The sequence below is a fragment of the Micromys minutus genome (genome assembly GCF_963924665.1).
Source record: "Micromys minutus genome assembly, chromosome: 2".
Lineage (NCBI taxonomy): Eukaryota > Metazoa > Chordata > Mammalia > Rodentia > Muridae > Micromys > Micromys minutus.
In genome coordinates, this window is record NC_137971.1 from 42,826,243 (window position 1) to 42,849,715 (window position 23,473).

At 43.7% G+C, this 23,473-nt stretch overlaps 1 protein-coding gene across 1 annotated transcript in view; it reads right to left on the minus strand.

Annotated features, from left to right (window-relative positions):
* The window catches only part of GNA14 (G protein subunit alpha 14), a gene marked incomplete at its 3' end in the record, with an annotated part of 182,648 nt that extends 159,460 nt beyond the window's left edge, over positions 1-23,188 (minus strand). The window contains exon 1 of the mRNA XM_080911248.1: positions 23,063-23,188. Coding sequence (XP_080767374.1) covers positions 23,063-23,186 — 124 coding nt within the window. The 5' untranslated portion in view covers positions 23,187-23,188. The remainder of the gene's footprint in view (positions 1-23,062) is intronic.
* Between the last annotated feature and the right edge of the window lie 285 nt (positions 23,189-23,473).

A 23,473-nucleotide genomic window follows, 5' to 3' on the forward strand; every position in this document is an offset into this window, starting at 1 on the left:
GAGGAAAGCTTTGGAATCTTTAACTAGGTGTGCCTAGATGGAAATCTCTGTATTGAAGGAGGGGACATAGTGGATATCTCGGTGACATCTACTCCACTCCTAATGCTAAAAAGAAAGATCACATTCAGAGCGTTCACCTTCCTGCATCAAGAAAATGTGATCACCTAGGCAACATGGTATAAGCAATAAATGGCTCCACTGGAATATCAGTTTTTCATGCAGCTTCAGAGCATAAGGAAGTTTTCATTCATATAAATGGGGAATAAGTAATGAATTAATTTTTCTTCTATTAACATGATGCCTTAACTCATCATGATTTCTCTGTTTTTTAAGTCAAAATATTCTTTCTTTTATGCAATACTAGAAATGTCAAATGACTACATATTGTTCAATTTTGAAATTATTTATGAGGTCTGGCCAATATACAAAGCACTGAAGTCTGCTGGTAATAAAAAGCCCCTTGATCTGTAGAAGTTTGAATGTAGCAGAAACATGGATAGTGAGTAGAGCCTACACTAGAATGCTTTTGCTTTTTAAAATTATATGAGGTATGGGAGAGTAAGGTATGTGTATGTGAGTGCGGGTGCCTGTGGAGCCCACTAGAGGGCATCAGATCCCATGAAGTTTAAATTATAGGCAGCTGCAAGCCACCAAATACGTGTGCTGGGAACCAAATTCAAGTCCTTCGAAAAGCATTTTTAACCACTAAGCCATATCTCCAGCTCCCAATATTTGTTTCTAATTTGTGTGTGTGTGTGTGTGTGTGTGTGTGTGTGTGTGTGTGTGTGTGTGTGTGTCTGTCTGTTATTTTTCCTTTTGTAATATAGAAGGTCCTATAATAAATATTCTGCGAACCTTAATTTGGATTAGGAAGTCAATAGAGACGTCTAGGAGGAGGAAGTATTAAGATGCATTCTGAAGATGCATGCCAGTTAACCAGACTAGTAAGAAAGAGGTTTGTGGGCTGATGGATTGGCATCACAGAAAGTGGTGTGCTGTGAGAGGAGAAAGAGTTTAAAAGTTCACCAGAAGTTCTAAAGCCAAAGCTAAGTCATCCTGGGGACAACGGCAAAGGGGCCATAAGAGGAGAGATAGAAGGTTTCCAGGGATATATGCAGTTCCATATTTTGGCCATGGGTAATAAGGAGATAGAGAAAGGTCTGTATCGGCAAAAGAGCAATGTCACATGTGTCTTTAGTATGCTACTCTGAATAGAGGCTAAAGACTGAGGTTTAGCCTGGGGTGTAAATAACACGGAGACAAGCGGTATAGGAACGCAGTCTAGGATAGCAGCAAGGGGCACAATAGAGACAGCTACTTGCATGGACTTTCTTGAGATGCTTGTCATGGGAGACAGGAACAAGCCTGTGATTAGGACCAGGACTCTGAAGTCAAACTATATGAGTTCAAGCCCCAATTTTACCATGAGCTTGGACCCAGGGCCTCAGTTTCCTCATCTGTGGAATGGATAGGAATACAGCAGTAGCATCTAAACTATGCATGAGGAGAATAGAAGGTATCATTATTATTAATAGAAGGTATTATTAACATAATCGCTGCATAAACCTTACTGCGTTATCAGTCAGCCCCACTGTCAGTGTTACAGAAAATAATGGATTCTGCTTTGAATGAGTTATTTTGGACTAAAGCAAGAGAAGGCTGAGAAAAATGCTTCAACTACAATTCTAGTTACATATTTAAGTCTTACCCCATACAATCACCAGGGAAAATATCTATGAAAACACAGAAAATACATTTCCTAAGGGCTTGGGCCTCAATTAAGCATAAGTAAATATCCAAAATGAGCAAGTATAGAGACATGAGACACAAAATCTCTCAATTTTCTGATTGTCCTATCTTCATGGTCTAGCTCAGGTCGTTTCAGACCACAGAAATCTCCAGCTTCTGGAAGGAATTCTTCATATCACTCAGGATGTGTTTAATACAAACTGGCTTAGAAAAATAAGCATATATACACATACATACTACATATATATACTATATAGACATATGCATACATATGTATATATTATATATACCATATGTAGAAACTATATATATATATACATTAAATATAGTACATACACTAGTGTATATATATATATCATATTATATACTATATATTAATATTATGTAAATATATATACACACACATACACACACAAACCAGTGTTTAAGCTCAGCACCAATGAGAAACTGGGGGCTCAGAGATCAGCATTGTTCTCCATGTAGAGTTGAAGGTCTCATGTGAAGCTTTTCCTAGACTCCTCCGTTGCCTGGGTGTGACTCCTCCACAGTTGTCTAGATACTGAAGAACAGCATGTATTGGAGTGTGTACAAGTGGTTTCTCATATTATAGAGTCTTCTTTATATGCCAAACTGTTGCACAAAGCAACTCTTTCAGGTCCTATGTGATAAGACCACTGGAAATAGATCCCAGCAGGCTGATGTCTTGATATAATGGCTTATTTCTAATCTAATTTTAACTCCAAGGAAGATCTAATCAAATCAAATCCTACGTCAATAACCAGAGCAGTTTCACTGTTTTTATATTTTTATTAACTGGTTAGAGTAAACCAAAAAAGGGGAGGGGGAGAAATTAATCTTGTGCCTTAACTATTCGAAACACCATTTTTGAGTTTGAGGTGCCTGTGCACTTACGTGTCCTTACTTAGGATGCTGTTTGTCTTCCTGAAAGGCTAGTCTCAAGCAAGAGCATGACTTAGAATCAATGCTGTCACAGAAACCAAGAAATTCAGCATGAAGATGGAGACCACAGTGAAGGAGGGGTAGAAACAGGGTTACTCATCTGGGCTTTCATTGTAACTCCCTAAAGGCTACCTAGCCCTTGGTCATCTCTGCACTTCTCCAGATCCTCCCTACCAAACAATGGGGAGGAGTTTTGCAGGCTGTATTAAGAAATGAACAATAGAAAAATAGTTGCTGCAGGACCATGAGTTCTAAGTGATTAGTGTCTAGGCTGTTTTGTGTATGCAGCCCTCCTAGGGCAGTCTGAGGGGTACTGTCTCACTACTGTAAAGATTAGATGATGCTTCTGCTTTACCGCCTTTGCTTATCTGATTTTGATTGGCAGTACAATTAGTTTACATTCCCAACTCCACAGTCATGGGAAACAAATTCAAAAGCCCAATGGGTAAGTTCCTCTAGGCCTTATTCGTGGTAGGCTGCAGGGAGCACCACCATGGAAGCATCTGAGTCATATGACGGTGATCAGCATGACAATGTACAAGATGCCTTTCTTACCTTCTTGCACTCACTGAAAATTATACAAAATATGGCAAGTCATTGGTCACTATATTTTGAGAAAAGCATCATTATATATGAAGAAATAACCAACTAATATTCCATGTAAGTGGGTTTTCAAAGAGAAGATAGATGATTGATGGTGATAAAAACATAGTAGATAAATGATTGATGATTAATAGTGATAAGATGATAGATAAATAAATAGATGATAGATAGATGATCAATCATTCTAGAATATGTTTTCTAGGCATCACTAAGTCATTTTAGAAAAAAAAAACTAATGTTTATAAGCTACAAAGGCCATTGTAGATTATAAGATTATAGCTTTTGGGACACATTTCAAAATGCCAAGCCAGGACCCACATAAATATCAGTACCTCAGTGAAACAAAATAAAAACATATTCATGTGCTTGCTCTTTCATTTTGGTCATTGCCAGGCAGCTGGACAAATGCAAAAAATAACCCCATATATTGCCTATCTCTTGGAACTCAGTGGGACTGACCCAGAGTCCCAGCTTAGGAGGCAGATCCAAGAGGATTATGAGTTTGGAGACAGCCTACATGATATGGTAAGGTCTCTGTTTCAGAAAAGAAAACACAACAAAATGTCCCACTCTGATTCTGAGACCCCTTAATCGAGGGGGGTAAAGGGACAGATCAATCTCTAGTGCTTCTGCAGTGTCTGTAGAGATATTGACTTTGGAGTTCCAGTGACCACAGAGGCTGGGCAGCTCTCAAGACTCAGGCTGAGGATTTAAAATAAACTCAAGCAAGTGCTGGGGTCACTCAGAGGGCTTATCAATATATGTATCGCCGGCTTCAGTCCTCAAGTTGATTCAAAGGTCCACAATGCAGACTACACTTGGGCATTTCCATAAAGGACTCAGAAGGTGCTGAGGCTGGCAACTGCAGTCCTAGCAAGTCACAGGTGGAGACTGTCACTGGTAGAAAACATGTTGACAGAACTGGTAAGACTTGTGAGGTCACATTTCATCTTACAGGTGAAGGATGGCTCAAGGTTCAGAGAAAAATGTCTTACTTGTGGTCCTAAACCAGTACTCCGTCTCTTTTCCTGCACACAACATCAGTTTAAGTCTCTGGAGCTTAAACCAGTGATGGTTCATCTCATAGCTCTGTACCACCAGGAGACACATAGCAATGTCTCTTGGTCACAGCCAGGTTAGCTGTGTAACATTGGCCCTGTGTGTTTATAACGAAACTGAAAAGTTTCTGTCGTCAAGGCCTGTCTTACTTTATCTATTTGGGATAAATTTAGATCCACAAATGCTATTGCTATCCACAGTATTCAGTGCAGTGGCATACAATACAGGTTCACAGCTGAAAAGCCATGGGGTGTACCATATAGCCTACCGTAAAGCAGGCTAGCCCATTCCATTTTGGTAAATACCTAAGGAGGCCTCTCGGAATGTTCACCACCATTCAGTAACTGTTGGACACATTCCCAGCGGACCCTGCATTCCTTTTCTCTGTGAAGGAACATCAGGAGCAAAAACAGCTAACTGTTGGCCCTCCTGCTCCAGCAGACAGCAGGAAGGGAACCAGAAAGGCCATGGGTTCACCAAATGCTCCCAGAGCCCCACATTCTCCAGGAAAACCAAACAAAACAGTTACCATTAAGAAGAACAGGGTCACAAACTGGGCAAATTCTTTTCCTGGCTCAAATCCTCAATTTCTAGCCTTATCACTCCCCGGTACTCTTCACTGTTGATTGCCTCTCCCTACCAAATTCCAAGAATGCTGCTTAGTTCCCTTTGTATTGATCCTTTTTGTAATGGATTCCTTAAACCCAAGGAACATAATAGAAAAGAGACAGTAACAGAGAAGTTTGGCTCCTCTGGGCCCTGAAATTACCAGCTGTCTATAGATAAATGTATGTCAACTTAACCTCACCCAAATAAATCTGTGAGCAGATATATACATATAGGGAAAAATAAATGTAAGAAATTAATTTTTCCGTGCCAGCAATCTCTCTCAATAAGTTTCTTTATTGTTAATTTTATTGGATATTCTCTGTGTTTACATTTTAAGTGCTATTTCCTTTTCCCCTGCTCCCATCCCCCATTCCCCTCCACTTGCTTCCATAAAGGTGCTCCCTCTTCCAATAACCCTCTCCACCTCAGTGCCTTGGCATTTCCCTACACTAGGAAAACGAGCCTTCACTGGACCAAAGGCCTCTTTTCCCATTGATGTCAGACAATGCTGTCCTCTGCTACATATGCAACCGGTGCCATGGTGCTCAGTGGTTGGTGTCCCTGGGAGCTGTGGAAGGTTTGGTTGGTTGATAATGTTGTTCTTCCCATGGAGTTGCAAACCCTTTCAGCTCCTCCTGTCCTTTATCTAGCTCCTTCATTGGGGTGCCTGTGTTCAGTCCGATGGTTAGTTACAAGTACGCTCAGCTGTATCTGTAAGACTCTGGTAGAGCCTCTAAGGAGGCATCCATATCTGGCTCCTTCCAGTAAGCACTTCTTGGCATCAGCAATAGTTTAGTGGCTGCATATGGGGTGGATCCCCAGGTAAGTCAGTCTCTGAATGACCTTTTCTTCAATCCCTGTTTCTTCTCTATTTGACCTTGTATTTCCTCCCATGAGTGTTTTGTTTTCCCTTCTAAGATGGACTGAAGCATCCCCATTTTGGCCTTCTTTTTGAGCTTCATAAGGTCTTTGAATTGTTTCTTGGGTATTCGGAGCCTTTTGAGGCTAGTATCTGCTTATCAGTGAGTGCATACCATGTGTGTTCTTTTGTGACTAGGTTACCTCACTCAGGATGATAGTTTCTAGTTCCATCCATTTGTCTGCAAATTGCATAAAGTCAGTGTTCCTAATAGGTGAGTGGTACTCCATTGTGTAAATGTACCACAATTTCTGTATCCATTCCTCCATTGAAGAACATCTGAGTTCTTTCCAGATTCTGGCTGTTATAAATAAGGCTGCTATGAACATGGTGAAGCATGTGTCCTTGTTATATGTTGAAGCATCTTTTGGGTATATGCCCAGGAGTGGTATAGCTGGGTCTTCTGGTAGTATTATGTCCAATTTTCTGAGGAACCACCAGACTGATTTCCAGAGTAGTTGTACCAACTTGCAATCCCACCAACAATGGAGGAGTGTTCCTCTTTCTCTACATCCTTGCCAGCATCTGCTGTCACCTAAGTTTCTGATCTTAGCTATTCTGACTGGTGTGAGGTAAAATCTCAGGGTTTGTTTTTTTTGTTTGTTTGTTTGGTTGGTTTGGTTTTTGATTTGCATTTCCCTGATGACTAGGGATGTTGAACATTTCTTTAGGTGCTTCTTGGCCATTTGGTATTTCTCAGTTGAGAATTCTTTGTTTAGCTCTGTCCTCATTTTTAATAGGATTATTTGATTTTTCTGGAGTCTAACTTCTTGAGTTCTTTCTATATATTGGACATTAGCCCTCTATCAGATGTCGGATTGCTAAAGATTCTTTCCCAATCTGTTGGCTGCCATTTTGTCTTCTTGACAGTGTCCTTAGCCTTACAGAAACTTTGCAATTTTATGAGGTCCAATTTGTCAATTCTTGATCTTAAAGCATAAGCCATTGGGGTTCTGCTCAGGAAAATTTCCCCTGTACCTATGTGTTCTAAGCTCTTCCCCACTTTCTATTCTAATAATTTCAGTGTACCTGGTTTTATGATAAGTTCCTTCAACCTATTTTTTTATGTATATCGGAACATGCTTGGCTATCCCATCATTAAAGTTGCTTCTGTCTCACTGTGATTAACAGCAAGTGCTAGCAGGGACCATGCACACAGGAAGAACCTCTTTTGTTCATACTCCAGAAAGCATCATCCTGGGTTGCTGTTCTTTGCTACTTTTTAATTTTCTTTTTTTTTTAAATTTATTTTTAAAAAAAAACCACTTAAATAAGACCAACTTATTAGTTTTGTGTTCTAGTTTTATTACTAAGTAATACAAAATTCTTAACATTTATGAAGATTTGATGTTTTTTTACATTCTTGTGAAATGGGGGTGTTTCTGGGTTTCTATTGCTGTGATAAAGATTATGGCCAAAAGCAGTTTGGGGAGGAAAGGGGTTATTTCATCTTATGTTTCCAGGTAACAGTATATCACCGAGTGAAGTCAGAGTAGAAACCTATAGACTGGAGCTAATGCAGAAGCCTCAGAGGAGTGCAGCTGCCTGACTTGCCCTCATGACTTGCTTAGCCTGCTTTGTCCTACAATCCAAGACCACTTGCCCAAGGATGGCACTGCACAGTAATCTGTGAACTCCCACACTGATCATTAATAAGGATAATACCCCATAGACTTGCCTCCAGACAAATCTTAATGGAGGCATTTTCTCAATTAAGATGCCCTCTTCCTAGACATGTCTAGGTCTGTGTCGCGTTAACAAAACCCAGCCTGCACACTAGGCATATTAACAAGAAGTCCTTTTAAATAAATGATATGTTATAGTCAATGACCTGTACAGGTCCTAATGTGCTCATGTGGTGCCTGTCAAGAAGGACTCAGAGACTGAACAGCGCAGCCCCCATCTCAGGAGTTTGTAATCTAGAGTGGAGGAACTGCAGGTCTGTTTCAAGATGGACACTACAACGCAACTAAACTGGGGAATGGAATCAAGCAACTAGGAGCTGAAGCTGCAAAGGTTGCCGACAAGGACTGAACTTTGAGCAGAGATTGAAGATAAAAAAAGATACAGTCAAGACAGAAGAGTGGGAGTAAGAAACAGATGAATGTTCCAGGCAGAAAAAGAAGCAAGCTCAGAGAGTCAGATGCAAACAACAACAAAAACAAGACTGTTTTCAAAACCAGAAAGTAGGTGAACCTTGGCCTGAGGATGGTGAGCCAGAGAAAGAAAAATCCATGCTATTTGCATTCTGAGAGGTTTTGGAACCTTACTCTAAGGCTTTGGGTTGCATCAGTGTGATACGATCTAAGTTTCAGATGGACCATGAAAGGCAAATATGGACACCACAGAGATCCAGGAGGGCTGTAACTGTCGGCCTGGGCCCACAGCTTCAGAAATTTAGGGAAGACTTTAGTGCCAGAGACAGGGCTGGCAATGGTTTGTGGGAGCTTCCTGGGATAACAGGATGCATGTGTGACATGTTTATATCCCCATAAAATAAACACACAATAAAAAAGAAACACCAGAAATGATTGCAGCACTGTTAACTGTGCCTTCAGATTTGAAGACATCTGCTTCCTTTCCGTCCTATGCTTCTGTTGTCTGAAGGTTTCTATCAGATTTTTTATTTCTGGTTGCATTTACCAACCCACTTAGACTTCTTTCTTTATGAAAGTCTCACATCTTTGCCTTGGACCTTTGTCACTTGGGACTGCCTGGCATCTAAGCAGCCATTTTTGTGGGGAGGAGTGGAATTCTAAAAAATAGTAGACAACAGCCCAGGCCTCTTTGTATGGTAGACTCTCAAGATTAGCCCATGGTTATTCAGCCAGTGCTGAACGTTTTAGGTATCTTTCTTTCGAGAGCTTAGATTAACAGCATGTGCTATCAGCCCCGGCCAACCAGCGCTGGAAGTTAATAGTACTGCGTGCCAGGTGATAAACATCACAAACATAGTGACTCACTCTGTTGAATTGTTCATAGTATCATGCACTCAGTGTGTTTGCTATTCTCAGTTAATGGATGAGAAAATTAGACTAATTCAAGGATGCTATAGCATATAGAACCTAGATGCTGAACTCAGCAAGGCTGGCTGGCCTCCAATACTATGCCCTAATCATCAAGGACACCCCCAGCAACCTAGTGGGTGGGTCCAATCAAATGGCCTCTAGCTCTGAAAAATGATACAAAGATGTAAGGGCTACAGCAACTCCCACAGACAATGAAGAGAGATGCGGGGAGCATCAGTGTCCAGTACAGTGCTAGCAGCAGCTACAGGTCTTCTGTGGAGTCACCTGGCTGTTGGTGGCAGGCTGGGCTGATGCCAGAGCCCTCTGTGTTAAGGCTTTCTTGAAGCCTGCCATTTTGCTGAGTCTGCTGTCCAATTTTCATCAACTCCCAGTTTTCCACTTTCCTCTTAGCAGATTATTCTTCTGCTGAAATGTTCTGCAACCAAGGATCCTGGCCAGCACTGTTAATTTACACATCAGCGGGCAGCCAGCCACTGTCAGGAAAGTCAAAGCTCCAGCAGCGGCCATTGTATCTTCTGTCCTCAGCATCCTCAGCTTCCCACAGAATGCTTCTTTCCTCTGACAGTGAACACAGTCAAGGCTACCTTGCTCCCAGGAACCCCTGCCTCAGAGCATGAATCCTGGTGGCCACCATGTCTGGAGTGAATGTCCCCTGGCCAGGATTGATATACCCCGTGTCCTTCCTCCCACAGAGGAAGGAATTCAAGCCAGAGTACTCTGTCACTCTGGAAGAATGGTGGTGGCTGAGAAAGGTCACCCACATCAATCATCCTGGCTAGTGATCCTCTGCCAATCTTCATTTCTCAAATCCGGGTTTAATTCTATGAGACTGAATGAATCCCACCTTCATCTTCGGAGCACAGTATGTTTGCTACAGAGATTCCTGGAATCCCTTCTCCCTGCTGGCCCATCCTGCAGCGTGTCACAGAGGGAAATTTGTAGAAAAGTTTTTTGTTTGTTTTATTTTATGGAGGAGATATTATGGATACAGATTAAAGCAAAGTATTCTGCAGATTACAAAGCATCTTTCAAATCTAGTGTGTGTGTGTGTGTGTGTGTGTGTGTGTGTGTGTGTGTGCATATGCTTGTGTGTGTGTGTGCATATGCTTGTGTGTGTGTGTGTGTATGTGCATATGCTTGGGTGAATGTTTGTGTGTGTGTATGTGTGTGTGTGTGTGTGTGTGTGTGTGCATATGCTTGTGTGTGTGTCTGTGTGTGCATGTGCTTGTGTGTGTGTGTGTATGTGCATATGCTTGGGTGAATGTTTGTGTGTGTGTGTATGTGTGTGTGTGTGTATGTGCTTATGCTTGTGTGTGTGTATATGTGCATATGCTTGGGTGCATGTGTGTGTATATGTGTGTGTGCATATGCTTGTGTGTGTGTGCATATGCTTGGGTTCGTGTGTGTGTGTGTATGTGTGTGTGTGTATGTTCATATGCTTGGGTGCATGTTTGTGTGTGTGTGTATGTGTGTGTGTGTGTATGTGCATATGCTTGGGTGCATGTGTGTGTGTGTGTGCATATGCTTGTGTGTGTGTGCATATGCTTGTGTGTGTGTGCATATGCTTGTGTGTGTGCATATGCTTGTGTATATGTATGTGCATATGCTTGGGTGTGTGTGTGTGTGTGTGTGTGTGTGTGTGTGTGTGTGCTTGCATGGTATGAGTGTGGCATGTTGCACAGTGTGGTGCACAGAGAGATCAGAGGGTAACTGTGGCCATCGGCCCTCACCCTGTACCTTGTTTGAAGCAGAGACTCATTCACAGCTGCCAGGCCATCTGGCTGCCAAGATTTTCCAAATTCTGTTGCCTCTTCCATACTGCAGGAGTGCTAGAATTACAGATACATGCACAGCCATGCCTGCCTTTACATGTGTTCTGGGGATTCAAACTCAGGTGTTCATGCTTGCACACCAAGTGCTTCTTCCACTAAGTCCTTTCTTAGCCAGGAAAGCGTATTTTAGGGGGCACTGAGGATAAGAGCATTATTCTGTTGCCTTCCTCCAAACTTCACTGATAGTCCTTCCTCTTTTGTATCTGCTCATAGTTGAAGACTCATTACTGCCTCAAAACTTTCATCTCCTAGCGGCATGGTTTAAAAACTTAACTCTTTGGGACTTTGGTGTTGGGGATGGATAGGAGATGGATTTGGTGGGTTTTGTCTCAAATATTAAAGCATCTTAAAAGTAAGGGAAGGTTCTTCCCTATCAGTGATCAAAGTCCTTGCAGAAGCAGCTAGAGGCTAACAAAGCGGATACAAGTTGATCCTGGAACATCTCACTGTACCAGGAAGAGAGCATGTCACAACGCCACAGGGGCCAGCTCCGAAGGGCTCTCCTTGCACAAATCTTGTACACCTTGAGAACCAAATGAGCCCCCAACGTAATAAATGAATGGATGAAGACAGACAGAAGCAAAGAGAGGCAAAGGGGAAGCTTTTAAGCAGTCAAGTGCCTACCAATGAGCAATGGGGGTCTCCTGGACACAGAAGATATTTCCACAGCCACCACATAATACAATTAACCAGCCAGGAATACAAAATGATTAGTAAATAAGAAGAATATGTTGGTATATGGAAATGTACCTGAGGGACACAAAATGTACCTAACACATTCGAGGCCTGGGAGGGGGAGGTTACAGAGAAGGACATTTTGAGAAGGAACTGTGTGGCTCAAGGGACAGGACAAGCAGTATCTTGGCTAGCTAATCAAAGTTAAAGTCATCAATGAGAAGCAGGTGGCCACCACATACCTCAAGTGTAACCCTTTGAAAGACACAACACTCAACGGGGCATTCCAGCCAAGAATGCCCAGCTGGACTATCATCATAAAAGAATTAGACAAAGTTTAAAGGCTTGGTTTGAAGAGGAGAGAAAGAAATGTGTTCTTCAAAGATTCAATGTCATAAGAGCCTGTAAAATGTTGCGGTGAAAGAAACAAAAGGACATGAGTATCGAACATGATCTCTCTGCTAACATTGAACCCTGGCTTGGAAGGAGGCAGTGGCACTTGGGATATTTTTGGGCTAATTGACAAATCTAGGATATGAGGAACAGGCTGGATGCAAATATCCTACCATGATTACACTTACCAAGGGCTCACAAATGGACTGTGCTCATGGAAGATTTTTGTCCTGTTTTAGGAACAATTCATGGATATAATTAGAGGAAATGGCTATGGTGCATATGACACACTCTGGAGAAAATACACAAATGAGAACAAAAAGAGGCACAAGTTACACAGCAAGTGAATTAGGAAAAGAATATACCTGAGTAGTTTGTAATTCTGTGTGTGTGTGTGAGTATATATGTGTCTGTGTGTGTGTGGTGTGTATGTGTGAGTGTGGGTGTTTGTGGTGTGTGAGTGTGTGTGATTGTAGTATGTATTAGTGTATAAGTATATGATTGTGCATGTATGTTTGTGGTGTGTGTGAATGTGACTGTGGTGTGTGTCTGTGGTGTGTGTGTGATGTACATACGAATGTTGGTGCAGATTCATGAACATGCAGACACCACAGGAACATCAAATATCTTCCTCTATCATTCTGCACTTATTTTTGAGGCAGGGTCTCCCAGCGAACCTGAATTTCACTGTTTCAGCTATGCTGTTGAGCTAATGAGCTCTGAGGATCTACCTGTCTTTGTCCCACTACATTGAGGTTGTAGGCACATGTAGCTTCTTATGCAGGTTCTTGGGATTAGAACTCAGGTCTTCTTGCTTACACAGTAAGTGTTCTTACTCACTAAAGCATCAGGCAGCTTAAGTTCATATTCTTGTGTTCTTCAGACAGTTAAAGGTATTTCCATAGAAGAGGTTAAAACTAAGTGATTTGAGGAGGGGGAATAACCCCATTTCACAAAGGGACATTTGTAGGGATGGGGAAATGTTCTAAGATCATGTCTATACCTATGTTTATAAAATTCTCAGGTTTACCATCTGTACACTTAGAGCTGGTAGCTTTCGCTACATGAAAAATACCTTGAAAGTGTTGTCTTAAATGTTAAATGTCTTGGAAAGATTAGAAATTCAAGGCCCATACCTAAACATAACAAAAGTAACATACAGAAAACCAGTCGTCAACATCAACCAAAATGGAGAGAAACTTTCAGCAATTCTACTAAAATGAGGGACTAGACAAGGATGCCCACTCTCTCCCTACCTACTTAATATAGTACACAAGGTCCTAGCCAGAGCAAATAGACAATCAAAAGGATACAAATTAGGAAGGAAGAAGTCCAAATATCACTATTTTCAGATGATATAATAGTTTACTTAAGTGACCCCAAAACTTCCCACAGAGAACTCCTAAATCTGATATACAGCTTAAGCAAAGTGGCTAGGTATAAAATTAACTCAAGCAAATGATTAGCCTTCCCCTATCCAAAGGATAAACATGCTGAGAAAGAAATTAGGGAAATGACCCCATTCATCATAGTCACAAATAATATAAAATCTCTTGGTGTGACTCTGAATAAGTCTGTATGACAAGAACTTCAAGTCTCTGAAGAAAGAAATTGAAGATCTCAGAAGATGGTAAGATCTTCCATGCTCATGGATTGGCAGGATTAACATTGTAAAAATGGCCATCTTGCCAAAAGCATTCTACAGACTCAATCCAATTCATAGACCACATGAAGCTCAAGAAGAAGTAAGACCAAAGTGCCGATGCTTGAGTCTTTCTTAGATGGGGGAACAAAAATATCCACAAGAGTAAATATGGAGACAAAGTTTGAAGCAAAGACTGAAGCAAAGGCCATTCAGAGACTGCCCCACCTAGAGATCAAGCCCACACACACCAACAAACGCAGACCTGTGCTTGCTGACAGGAGCCTGATATAGCTGTCCCAAGAGGTTCTGCCAGATCATAACAAATACAGCAGCAGATGCTCACAGCCAGCCATTGAGGAGTTAGAGAAAGGATTGAAAGAGTTGAAGGGGTTTGCTATCCCGTAAGAACAACAATACCAATCAATAAGAGTTCTCAGGGAATAAACCACTATTCAAAGAGTACAAATGGATGGACCCATGACTCCAGCTGCATATGTAGCATAGGATGGCCTTGTTGGGCATCAATGGGAAAAGAAGCCCTTGGTTCTGCCAAGGTTTGATGCCCCAATGTAAGGGAATGTCAGGCCAGGGAGGTGGGAGGAGGTGGGTGGGCAGGGGGCACCCTCATAGAAGCAGGGGGAAGGGAGATGGAATAGGGAGGGAAAACCAGAAAAGGGGATAACATTTGATGTAATAATGTAAATAAAATATATCCAATTTTTTAAAAAATCAAAATATATTGGCATATATAACCAAAAAAATAAAAAGTACAGAGAAAAAGTCAAAAAACTGTCCTAGACAGACAGACAAAAAGAAAATGGGTACCTGCCTTTGCCTCTTAAGAAATCCCCAGGGTTTGCTGCATTAGGGATGGAGCACGTCATTTATCTGGTAGTTGGGGCCCATTCATTGCAGCCACAGAGAAAGCTATACAACATTTAGAAATATATTTTGGCCAAAGCATACTAATCATCTCTATATTAAGATCTATTTTACAATTAGGCCTAAATCACAAAAACTTGATGCAATCCTGCCCAGAGAGTCATGCATGTTATTCCAGATCCTGAGACTACCCTCACTATCTGCTTTTAGCAGGAGAGTTTGTATTCATCTCTCCTTGGTGCATGGACCATGCAAGCCCTAGCTTATGAAGAGTCGGTCACTACTATCTCACAGCCCCGGCTTTATAAAACCCTTCCAAAGTGACCCCTGTCTTACCCACTTGCCCTGTGCCGCCATGTCAGGATGACCACTAAGATTTGTGACAATCTTTCCATCCACCCATCCCATTTCTCAACTGGGCACTAGCCTAGCCCTCTGGAGAAAAAGTGAGTAAACTGAGGAGGAGAGGACGTGTTTGCTATTACGCAACTTTTTCAGGAAATTCTGTCACCTCTGCAAAGAAAGTAACATGCAGTGTTACCCCTAGGACTGTCCTACCCAGAGACCACAATTAGTTTTAGGGGAAGATTTTGTTTTACCTTATTCAATAATGCCTGTTTAGACCCAGAGTTTTATTATTTATTATAACTAAGAAAAGTGACCAAAATCAATTTACAGTCCAGGAAACTCTGAAAGAAACACAAAGCAAAATATCTCTGTTAAAATGCTACTTGTTAAAATTTAAACAAAGCACTACACAGCCAGAAATTGGTCAGCTAAAATGTGTGATGATATCTCCTTGGTGCCTGAAAATTTCCAAAAAGGAAAAAAAAAATGGGTCAACAAGAGTTCAAGGCACACAATGTGTCAGACAAAGATTAAAGGATCATGTTCACCGGCAATGGTAGAGCCAGTGTTTGGAAGCAGAAGTCTAAACGAAACCAGTTTTGACTCCCACACTGTTACTGGGCAGAGCAGAAAGACGTGGAGCATTAATGGGACACAGGAGCAAAAGGGGCTTCTTATCCCGTGGTCTAGTTTGTATTTCTGCCATCAGTTGTATTCAAAGCCATCAACACAACTGATAACATCAGAGTTTCCTTCAGAGACAGTGCTGGCCTTCCTAGTGACATCTTGAACAAGGATTTTACTACTTAGGGCTGGGACCAGAATGCTCAAGTGCAGGCCAGCATGTTAGCTGTATCAGCCTCTCATCCTTCATGCTTATACCCAAACAATGGACCTTGCAAAGCCAACTTCAGTGATGACAAGAATTTATTCTTAATTTATAAATGTAATTTATAAGACAGAGTCCCTGTGGCCCTTCTAGCATCCAGCTTACTACAGAGCTTCCAATATTGATTCTTCTGCCTCCAGGTTCCCCATGGGACAATAGTTGTGAGCCTCCATTCCCCCAGCTAGGAAAATCGTCAAGAGAAATAAATAAACCCACTCATGTTTATCTACTTCATTTCTAAACTTTGCTTAGCCCTGGTTGTAAGTTACCCACGTCTGATTTGTATCATCCCTTTTCTTACGGCCTGTTGTGATGATTCATGGATGTTTAATGTCAATTTGACAGGATCTGGAACATCTTTGAGGAGTTATTTAGATTAGGTTGGTCTCTTTGGAGTTAAATAGGTCAATTGATGAGGGAAGAACCTTGAGGAGAATGAAATATTCTCATGCTTGGGTCTTAGAGACTGGATACAAAGACTGAGGCTGACTGACTGAGTACAGACAGTCTGTGCTCTGGTGCTTGTCTGTGGATACAATGTGACCAGCTAGCTCAAGTTTCTGCCGCCTGGACTTTCCACACAATGGAACTGTGGGACAAAATAAACCCTTCCTTCCTTAAGTTGCTCTTCTCAGATGATTTCATCATAGCAAGAAGAAAAAGTCAGTGTGACATCTCCCTCCTTCCGAACTTCGATCTGAGCCAGGTATTAGCCTGAGTCTCTATTTAATAAACCCACTAACTTAGCTTCATCCTGACTTGTCCTGAAGTACTTTTCTGTGCCATAGTCAAAGATAAATTTACCTGAGAGAAGTGTGCCAAGAAAGGAATTCACAGGTACTGGCCCCTGTGATTGGCTGTCTTCCCAACACTGTTGACGTTATAGGCTGAATTATACCCTCCTGACATTTATCTCTTGAAGTCTCAACCACCAACAGTTTAGAGAATAGCTGTGTTTGGAGATAAGGTCTTTAAAGAGGTGATTAATATTTTTTAAAGGCCTTTAAAGTCCAATTTAACAGGACTGGACTCCCTGCATGAGGAAGAGAAAATACTAGGAATATTCATGGTGGAAAGACCGAGAGAGGACATAGCATGTCTCCTGTCTGCAAGCCAAAGCCAAAGCCTCAAGATTAAACAAACCTGTCAGCACCTTGATCTGTGGACTGCAGCTTCTGGCCTGGGAGAATCAATTCCCATTGCCTAAGCTTCCCAACCTGTATCATCGTGGCCATGCCAGAAGAATGTAATTGACTTAAATGCCATTTCCCCTTCCTTCCAGACAGTTGCAAGATGAAGTTTATGTCCAAGTTTAGCAACCCTTGTGACTGAAAACACTCACCTCAGTTGATAAGCAACACCTCACCAAGCCTCGTGGAACTAAAATCAAAGAAAGACTACAATTCCTTCATTCAACTGCTATTGGCCAGAATTAAAGCTTGCTACACTGACAACAGCACCTATCAGTGCTGGTGTTTGTTTTAATTTTAAACCAAACTTTATTGCTATGAAATTCATGTGCATTCCACACATATTAGAAAATACAGAACAGAAGAAAGAAAAAAAAAACCTCTCTATTGCTGCACTAGCTGGTTTCCTGCCAACTTAACACTGGAGAGGAGGGAACTTCTATTGAGAAAATGTCTCCATAAGATCATGCTATACACATGCCTGTAGGGCATCATCTTAATAAAGTAATTAATAGGGGAGGATCCTGCCCACTGTGGGTGGTACCATCCCTAGGCTAGTGGTGCAGGGTTTTATAAGAACGCATCTGACCAAGCCATGAGTTTCAAGCTAGTAAACAGCACCTCTCTATGGCCTCTGCACCAGCTCATGAATCCAGGTTCTTGCCACATTTGAGATTCTGTACTGATTTTCTCCAATGATGAATAATGATGTAGAATTAGGTCATGGTGTTTCATCACAGCAATAATCACGCTAAGACAATCATTTATACAGAGAAGTTGTCTTGGGAATCTGCCTCCCATGTATGTACCCACATGAAGGGTATATGTTTTGTTTGGCTGAGATGGACTAATCAAGTCATGTTTATAGACCTCTCATGTGGTGTTAAAATAGAAAAAAAAAGTCAGATAAAGAGAATAGAATTTTCAACCTGGATGGAGACCTAACATTTTAATTGGGCAAAGTAGTTCACTGGGTCAAAGAAAGCAGGTGTGATGGTTTGATATGATCGGGCCAGGGAGTTGCACTATTAGAAAGTGTGGCCTTGTTGGAATAAATATGTCACTCTGGGCATGGGCTTTAAGACCTCCATCCAGCTGTCTGGCAGTCTGTCTTCCACTAGCAGCCTTCAGATGAAGATGTAGATGTCTGCACCATGCCTGCCTGGATGCTGCTATATTCCCACCTTGATGATAATAGACTGAACCTGTAAGTCAGTCCCAATTAAATGTTGTCCTTATAAGAGTTGCTTTAGTCATAGTGTCTCATCACAGCAGTAACCCTAAGACAGCAGGTTTGCCTTAAGCCATACTAAAGAGCATGCAGTACAATTAGTCCTTTGATGGGGTACTGTTCTTTTTCTTCCCAGAATCCCTATGCAGCTTGTAAGTCAGCTCACTAAAAAAGTTCCTCAGAGAAGCATAATGTTGCCTTCTTTCTTTCTTTCCTTTTTCTTAAACCTGTGGGTTTCTTTTCTCAAAATGTCTCCCATCATGTGGCTGCTTGTCTGCCATGTGCCTGACCTCCACACCAGCCACCAGCTGAAACAAAATTGTCTTTTCCTCTCCTTCCCTCCATTCCCCTCCCCCAGGCAGCTGCTGATTTCATAGTTTATCTGCCTGGGTGTTTCTTCCCTCCCTTCCCATCCTTCTCCTCCCATTGCCTTCCCTCCTCCTCTTCCCTGATCTCTCCTTCCTCCTCTCCTTTTATAAACTAGTAAAATTGTTCTTGAGCTTCTGCTTGAGCCCGTTCTTAAAGAAAGGAACCCGATTACCTGTGGACCAGTGGTGGCCATCGAGGTGCTCAGCATGTACCCAGTTTATGGTCTCTCTGTAACCCACCAGCTGCTGGGTTCAGCTCTCCCCAGCCTCTTTCTTGCAGTGATTCCTAGGTAGCCCTAGCGAGGCCCACTCAGTCTGCCTAAGTCTCCTTCACGGGCTCTGGGATGCTGCAACTGCCCCGTAGCCCTAGGTTTCCACTTTAGCTCTCAGCAAACTTGAGGCTGACCTGTGGGCTGTTCCCTAAAGTAGGAGCCTGAAGGGAGGGGGGCTTAGATTCCCCAGGACAAGCCTCATGAGAAGGCCATGCCAGCCATTATGAGACTGTAGTCACCTGAAGATCGATCACAGAAACTGTGGCAATGGGAAGCCCTGAAAGCAACTCAGGCTATACTAGACTAAGACTGAGCTGACAAGCTTTTTGCACCATTCCTCACTGACCAGAAAACTGCATCTCTAGATGAGAACCTTTTCTCCTCAGTAAGTTAGCCCTGGTATCTCACTTGACAACCAAGAAGGCCTCTGACAAAGGGGACATGGGATCTGTGTCCAAACCTCTATGTTCACAGTTACCTACTTCTGTTCACCAAGTGCCCTAAGATCTACACTGTGTCTATCAACCTCATCTCCTTTGCCCAGTCAAAGGGCCCTGGATCCACTGGCAGCAGCACCCACTCCAGAAGTGACCTGTGAGGATGGGACCTGACCATGTGGCTTACCCTGGAGGAGGCTGAGGACCACCCTGGGTACTGAATAGTCACATCAGCACCTCCCGGACGCAGGGTGAAATCTGGGTCCGTGAGAGTTGTGGGGCCTGGGAGTGCTGACTTCACATTTCACATCCCGAGAACAGAATCTATCAAACCTGCCAATATTTAGCACGAGTCTAAATTGCCATTCCACCAGGAAGCTACTGTTCTGTAGCTCCTCTGTCCCCAGAAAGAATCATTTCTCAGGATCACGGGTGTGAGGCCGCAAACAACCGAAGCCGAGAGCAAGCCAAAGCCACAGGAGTGTGCACTTTAGCAGATGGTGTGAGAAACGAGAAGGTCAGGAAAGGGAGGTGGGAATCTCAAGCTCCTCCCTACGCTTGGTGACTCGGAGAAGCACAGTGGGCTCCCAACTGGAGACAATCTTCACAGGGCTACTGAAACAAGAGCTTGACCAGTCCTGGGTGTCCTGCTGTCACCAGAATCCAAACTAGAGCTACAGAAGGTTATTTAAGTCTTGGGGATAGATAGAGCCCTTGACAATTCTCAAGTGTCAGTCTACCTATCCCAATATCAGCACCCACCCTAATTCTGCCAAGCTCAGGGTCCAAACTGAGGGGCCCTGTCTTCTGCAGGCGACTAGAAAAGCGAGTAGTGGTTCTGATTGGGAAGTAAAGTCACAGAGAGTCCAGCTACAGGGGCCCCAGTTCATAAATTCCTTTGTTCCCCCCAGTCTGCCTCGTCTCTTCCCCTAGGCTTAAGGCCTCAAGGCTAGCAAAGGTTCCACCCAGGCTCAGGACAGGATTCAAGGCTGCTGGCACCTCTGTCCACAAGGGCATCCCCTGGATCCCACAGCACAGAGCCTTATGGCTGCTTTTCAGCTGCTGCTCCTGGGCCAGCTGGGCCAGCTCTCTGTCACCATCATGATTGATAGTCTCAGCTGGGAGACAGAACAGGAAGTGCTTTAAGGAGTCAGGAGTGCAACAAGAGGCTGAGGGTCCAGAGTGAACTATCCTTTCTTCCTCAAGGAGTTGAGACTGCTATCTCTGGCCTGGGTTCCTCCTTTTGAACTCACTGATCTGAGCTTACTGGTCACCCTGTCTGCAGCCATAGCTCACATGGAAGTTTCAGTTTCTCCTTGTACCCAATGCCTTTGGCTCTGCATCTGTCTGTAGGAACAACACCACACTCCTTCGGGTCCAGCTCCAACCTCTACATCAAGGCCCTGGGAGATTTTATCTGTGGTCTGGCGAAGATATCAGTGTGAGGACAGTCCAGTTCTTACCACGACAGCTACAGAGGTTGTGGAATGATGAACTTCCAGGTACAGGACCCAGGGGCCCAAATCCAAGCTCCACCTCCCCGTCGATGTACAAGACAGGGATACCAATTTTCCACTGGTGTTCTTAGGACTATTTGGGTTTTGTCCAGTTTTGTCCAATCAGAAGGAATTTCTGCTAAATTCAACTGTATGCTTTATTGTCTTTATCTCCTCCTGTCAAGAAAGCACCCTGCCAATATCTCACAACCACCGGCTGTAACCAGACAACCTCAGTACTGGACGCTGACTTACACTTTATAAAGCCCAGACAGGACTCTGCTGCCCTATAGTAAGTACACTTCAGAAACACCAGCTGCAGACACATACATCATTTTGAGAGTCCATGGCTTCTGGGAACACAGTCCACACAGGATCCCAAAGTCCCATTTGTGAACTGGGGCTTTTTATCCGAGACACATAGCCTTCAAATGATCCAATCCAGAAGCTGGTGAAGTTCCATCCCATGTGACTTAGACACATCCTCCCCTGGCTCCCGAATCTTCTGAGTCACAGCCTCTTCCTTTAACTTGAGAACTGGACTACACCATAACCCTCTAAAGATGGAAAAATCCTGGAGTTTTAAGGTCATACTCAAAGCTCTAGTAGCTCCATGGGATTTGGAAATCTACCTCTGAACAGGAAAATTGTCAATAGTCTCAGCTGGGAGAAGAGAACAGGAAGTGCTTTAAGGAGTCAGGAGTGCAACAAGAGTCTGCAGGTCCAGTTACCTGGACTAAATGTGACTTCTAAATGAAATGGTATGCCTTTAAGCATTCCTCCTCTACTTTGTATGTCTGGGTCTGCCAAATAGGCCGGTCAGCAATACACTATGTCTCTGCTTACTTAATTTGCCTTCCAAGGGGCGTTCAGCTCTTAGTATAGTCCTAACAGTACTTCACACAAATCTAAATATCTTGGAGGGAATTAGAGTTTAGTCTGCCCTTGACAAGAGAGAGTATGCATCTGGAGTCAAATGAAGGCATAGTTAAATCACCTTTAGTGTCAATCAAACCATAGCACTACACACTTGACAAGCTGAACTTGGCACCAGATTGCAGGATTTGGCTAGTGTCTAGGCCTATTCCAATTCTGGATGAGCAGCCCTGGCCCCAGGAGCTTCCTTCCCATCTACACCCCACACTCCGCCCACCTCAGGGACCACTTAGGCATAGCTGTGGACCTCAAGATATGGGTCCAAGCTCCTTTATAGACTCAGCAAACAGCTATCCTTTTTGTTTCCTCCCCTGACCGGGTCTCTCCTCACTGAATAAGACCCTAATCATAAGCTAGGAGTCCTTTTGGCAGGGACTTTGCTCTGGCCTCAGAGAAGAGTCAGGAGTATGGAATCTGGGTGGTCAGCCCTTTGAACTTGCAGGTCTGAGGAAAAAAAAAAAAAAAAAAAAAAAAACCAAACCAAAGGAGGCCCTTTAAACTCAGCAGTAGCCAGTTACATAGTAGAGGGCTGGGCTCCCTTGCTCTGTGTGAAGGCTGAGCAAACTAAATGCCCTCTACAGACCCTTCGTCTTTCCTCCAGGTCTTCAAATGGGACTGCTTAATTAAATAATGAAGCACAAGGTGAAAGAGAAGACTCTGGCCTGGAAGGGCGGAGAAAACAAGTTAAAATACTTGCAGCTATTTGGGAGCCGGGCATGGGGTGAAAGAAACAATGTCCAACAATGGATGGGCTTAATGAGGTTCTACAGGCCAGAAGAAAGAGACCTTGCTTTGGGGGATGAATCAGGCCTTAAGCTCTTCTTTTATAACACTTCTGCAGGGACCCTCTAAAAGCCTGAGGAAGCACTGATTGAGGTAGCCAGGACATCAAACTTTAACTAAGGTGGACCAAGGGAGGCTTAAGCTGCTCTCTTGATGTGGGCTACAGGAGGTCACCGGCCGAAGGCATTGGCCTCAGAAGAGAGGATAGCAGTAGGGCCTCACCTCCGAGGCTCACTTGCTATCATTTTCCCCCTTTCTCAAGTTTGTCAGTTTCTAGGGTTTCCTCCCCGGTGAGGACAGGCCCTTCCTACATGACCTCACCTGCCAGGTAAAAACTATGCTGCAGCTGCACCAGGCGCCTGCAGTCAGACCCCCAACAAGAACCGAACCTAAAGTGCCAGCCAGGCAGTTCGGCACCACCAGCAGCCAACAACCAGATTGGGGGTTCAGCAGCAGCCGCCTTCTGAGAGCCCAAGAGCAAAAGCAGGCGGGGATGGGGGCGATAATAAGGGTGGGGACAAACAAGAGCCCAAGAGCCCGAGCCCGAGCCCTGCTTTGAGATATTGGGAGTCTGCGATCTAAGGTCACTTTGCTCCCCAGGTGCAAAAAGACCTGTGCCTAAGCCCGGAGGTGGCAGCGCCTGTGAGCCAGGAAGGGACCTGGAAGAAACTCAAGCGGCTGGCCAGGCTTATTGGGACGGGAAGGAGCCGGGACCCGAACACCAGAGCCGCGGCGCTGGTTAAAGGCGGCTACTCACCCAGCAACAGCAGCTTGAGCTCGCGGCGCGCGTCCTTCTTGTCGCGGCGAAGCTGCCGTTCAATCTCCGCGCTGATGCGCTGCGACTCTTTCTCCTCCGCAGACAGACAGCAGCAGCCGGCCATGGCTTGCCACCTCGACGGAGCCGCGCTGATTATCCGCGCCAAGCTCAGGGTTTGAAGAGGAAACACCTAAACAGACTATGGTATGGAGCAAGAGTCTCGGACGTCCGGGGCTAACCGCTTTCTCGAAGGCAGTCCTTAGGTCTGGCGAGTCCTGGGAACTTGTGTGGTCCCGGATCAGGCACCCAATCCCGCGCTTGGGAGGGAGAGGAGAGCTGGGCGTTTTGAGTAGTGCTGTCTCCAGAAGATGTGCGCCCCAGGACACTGTAGCTGTGTTGCACCAGGTAGAC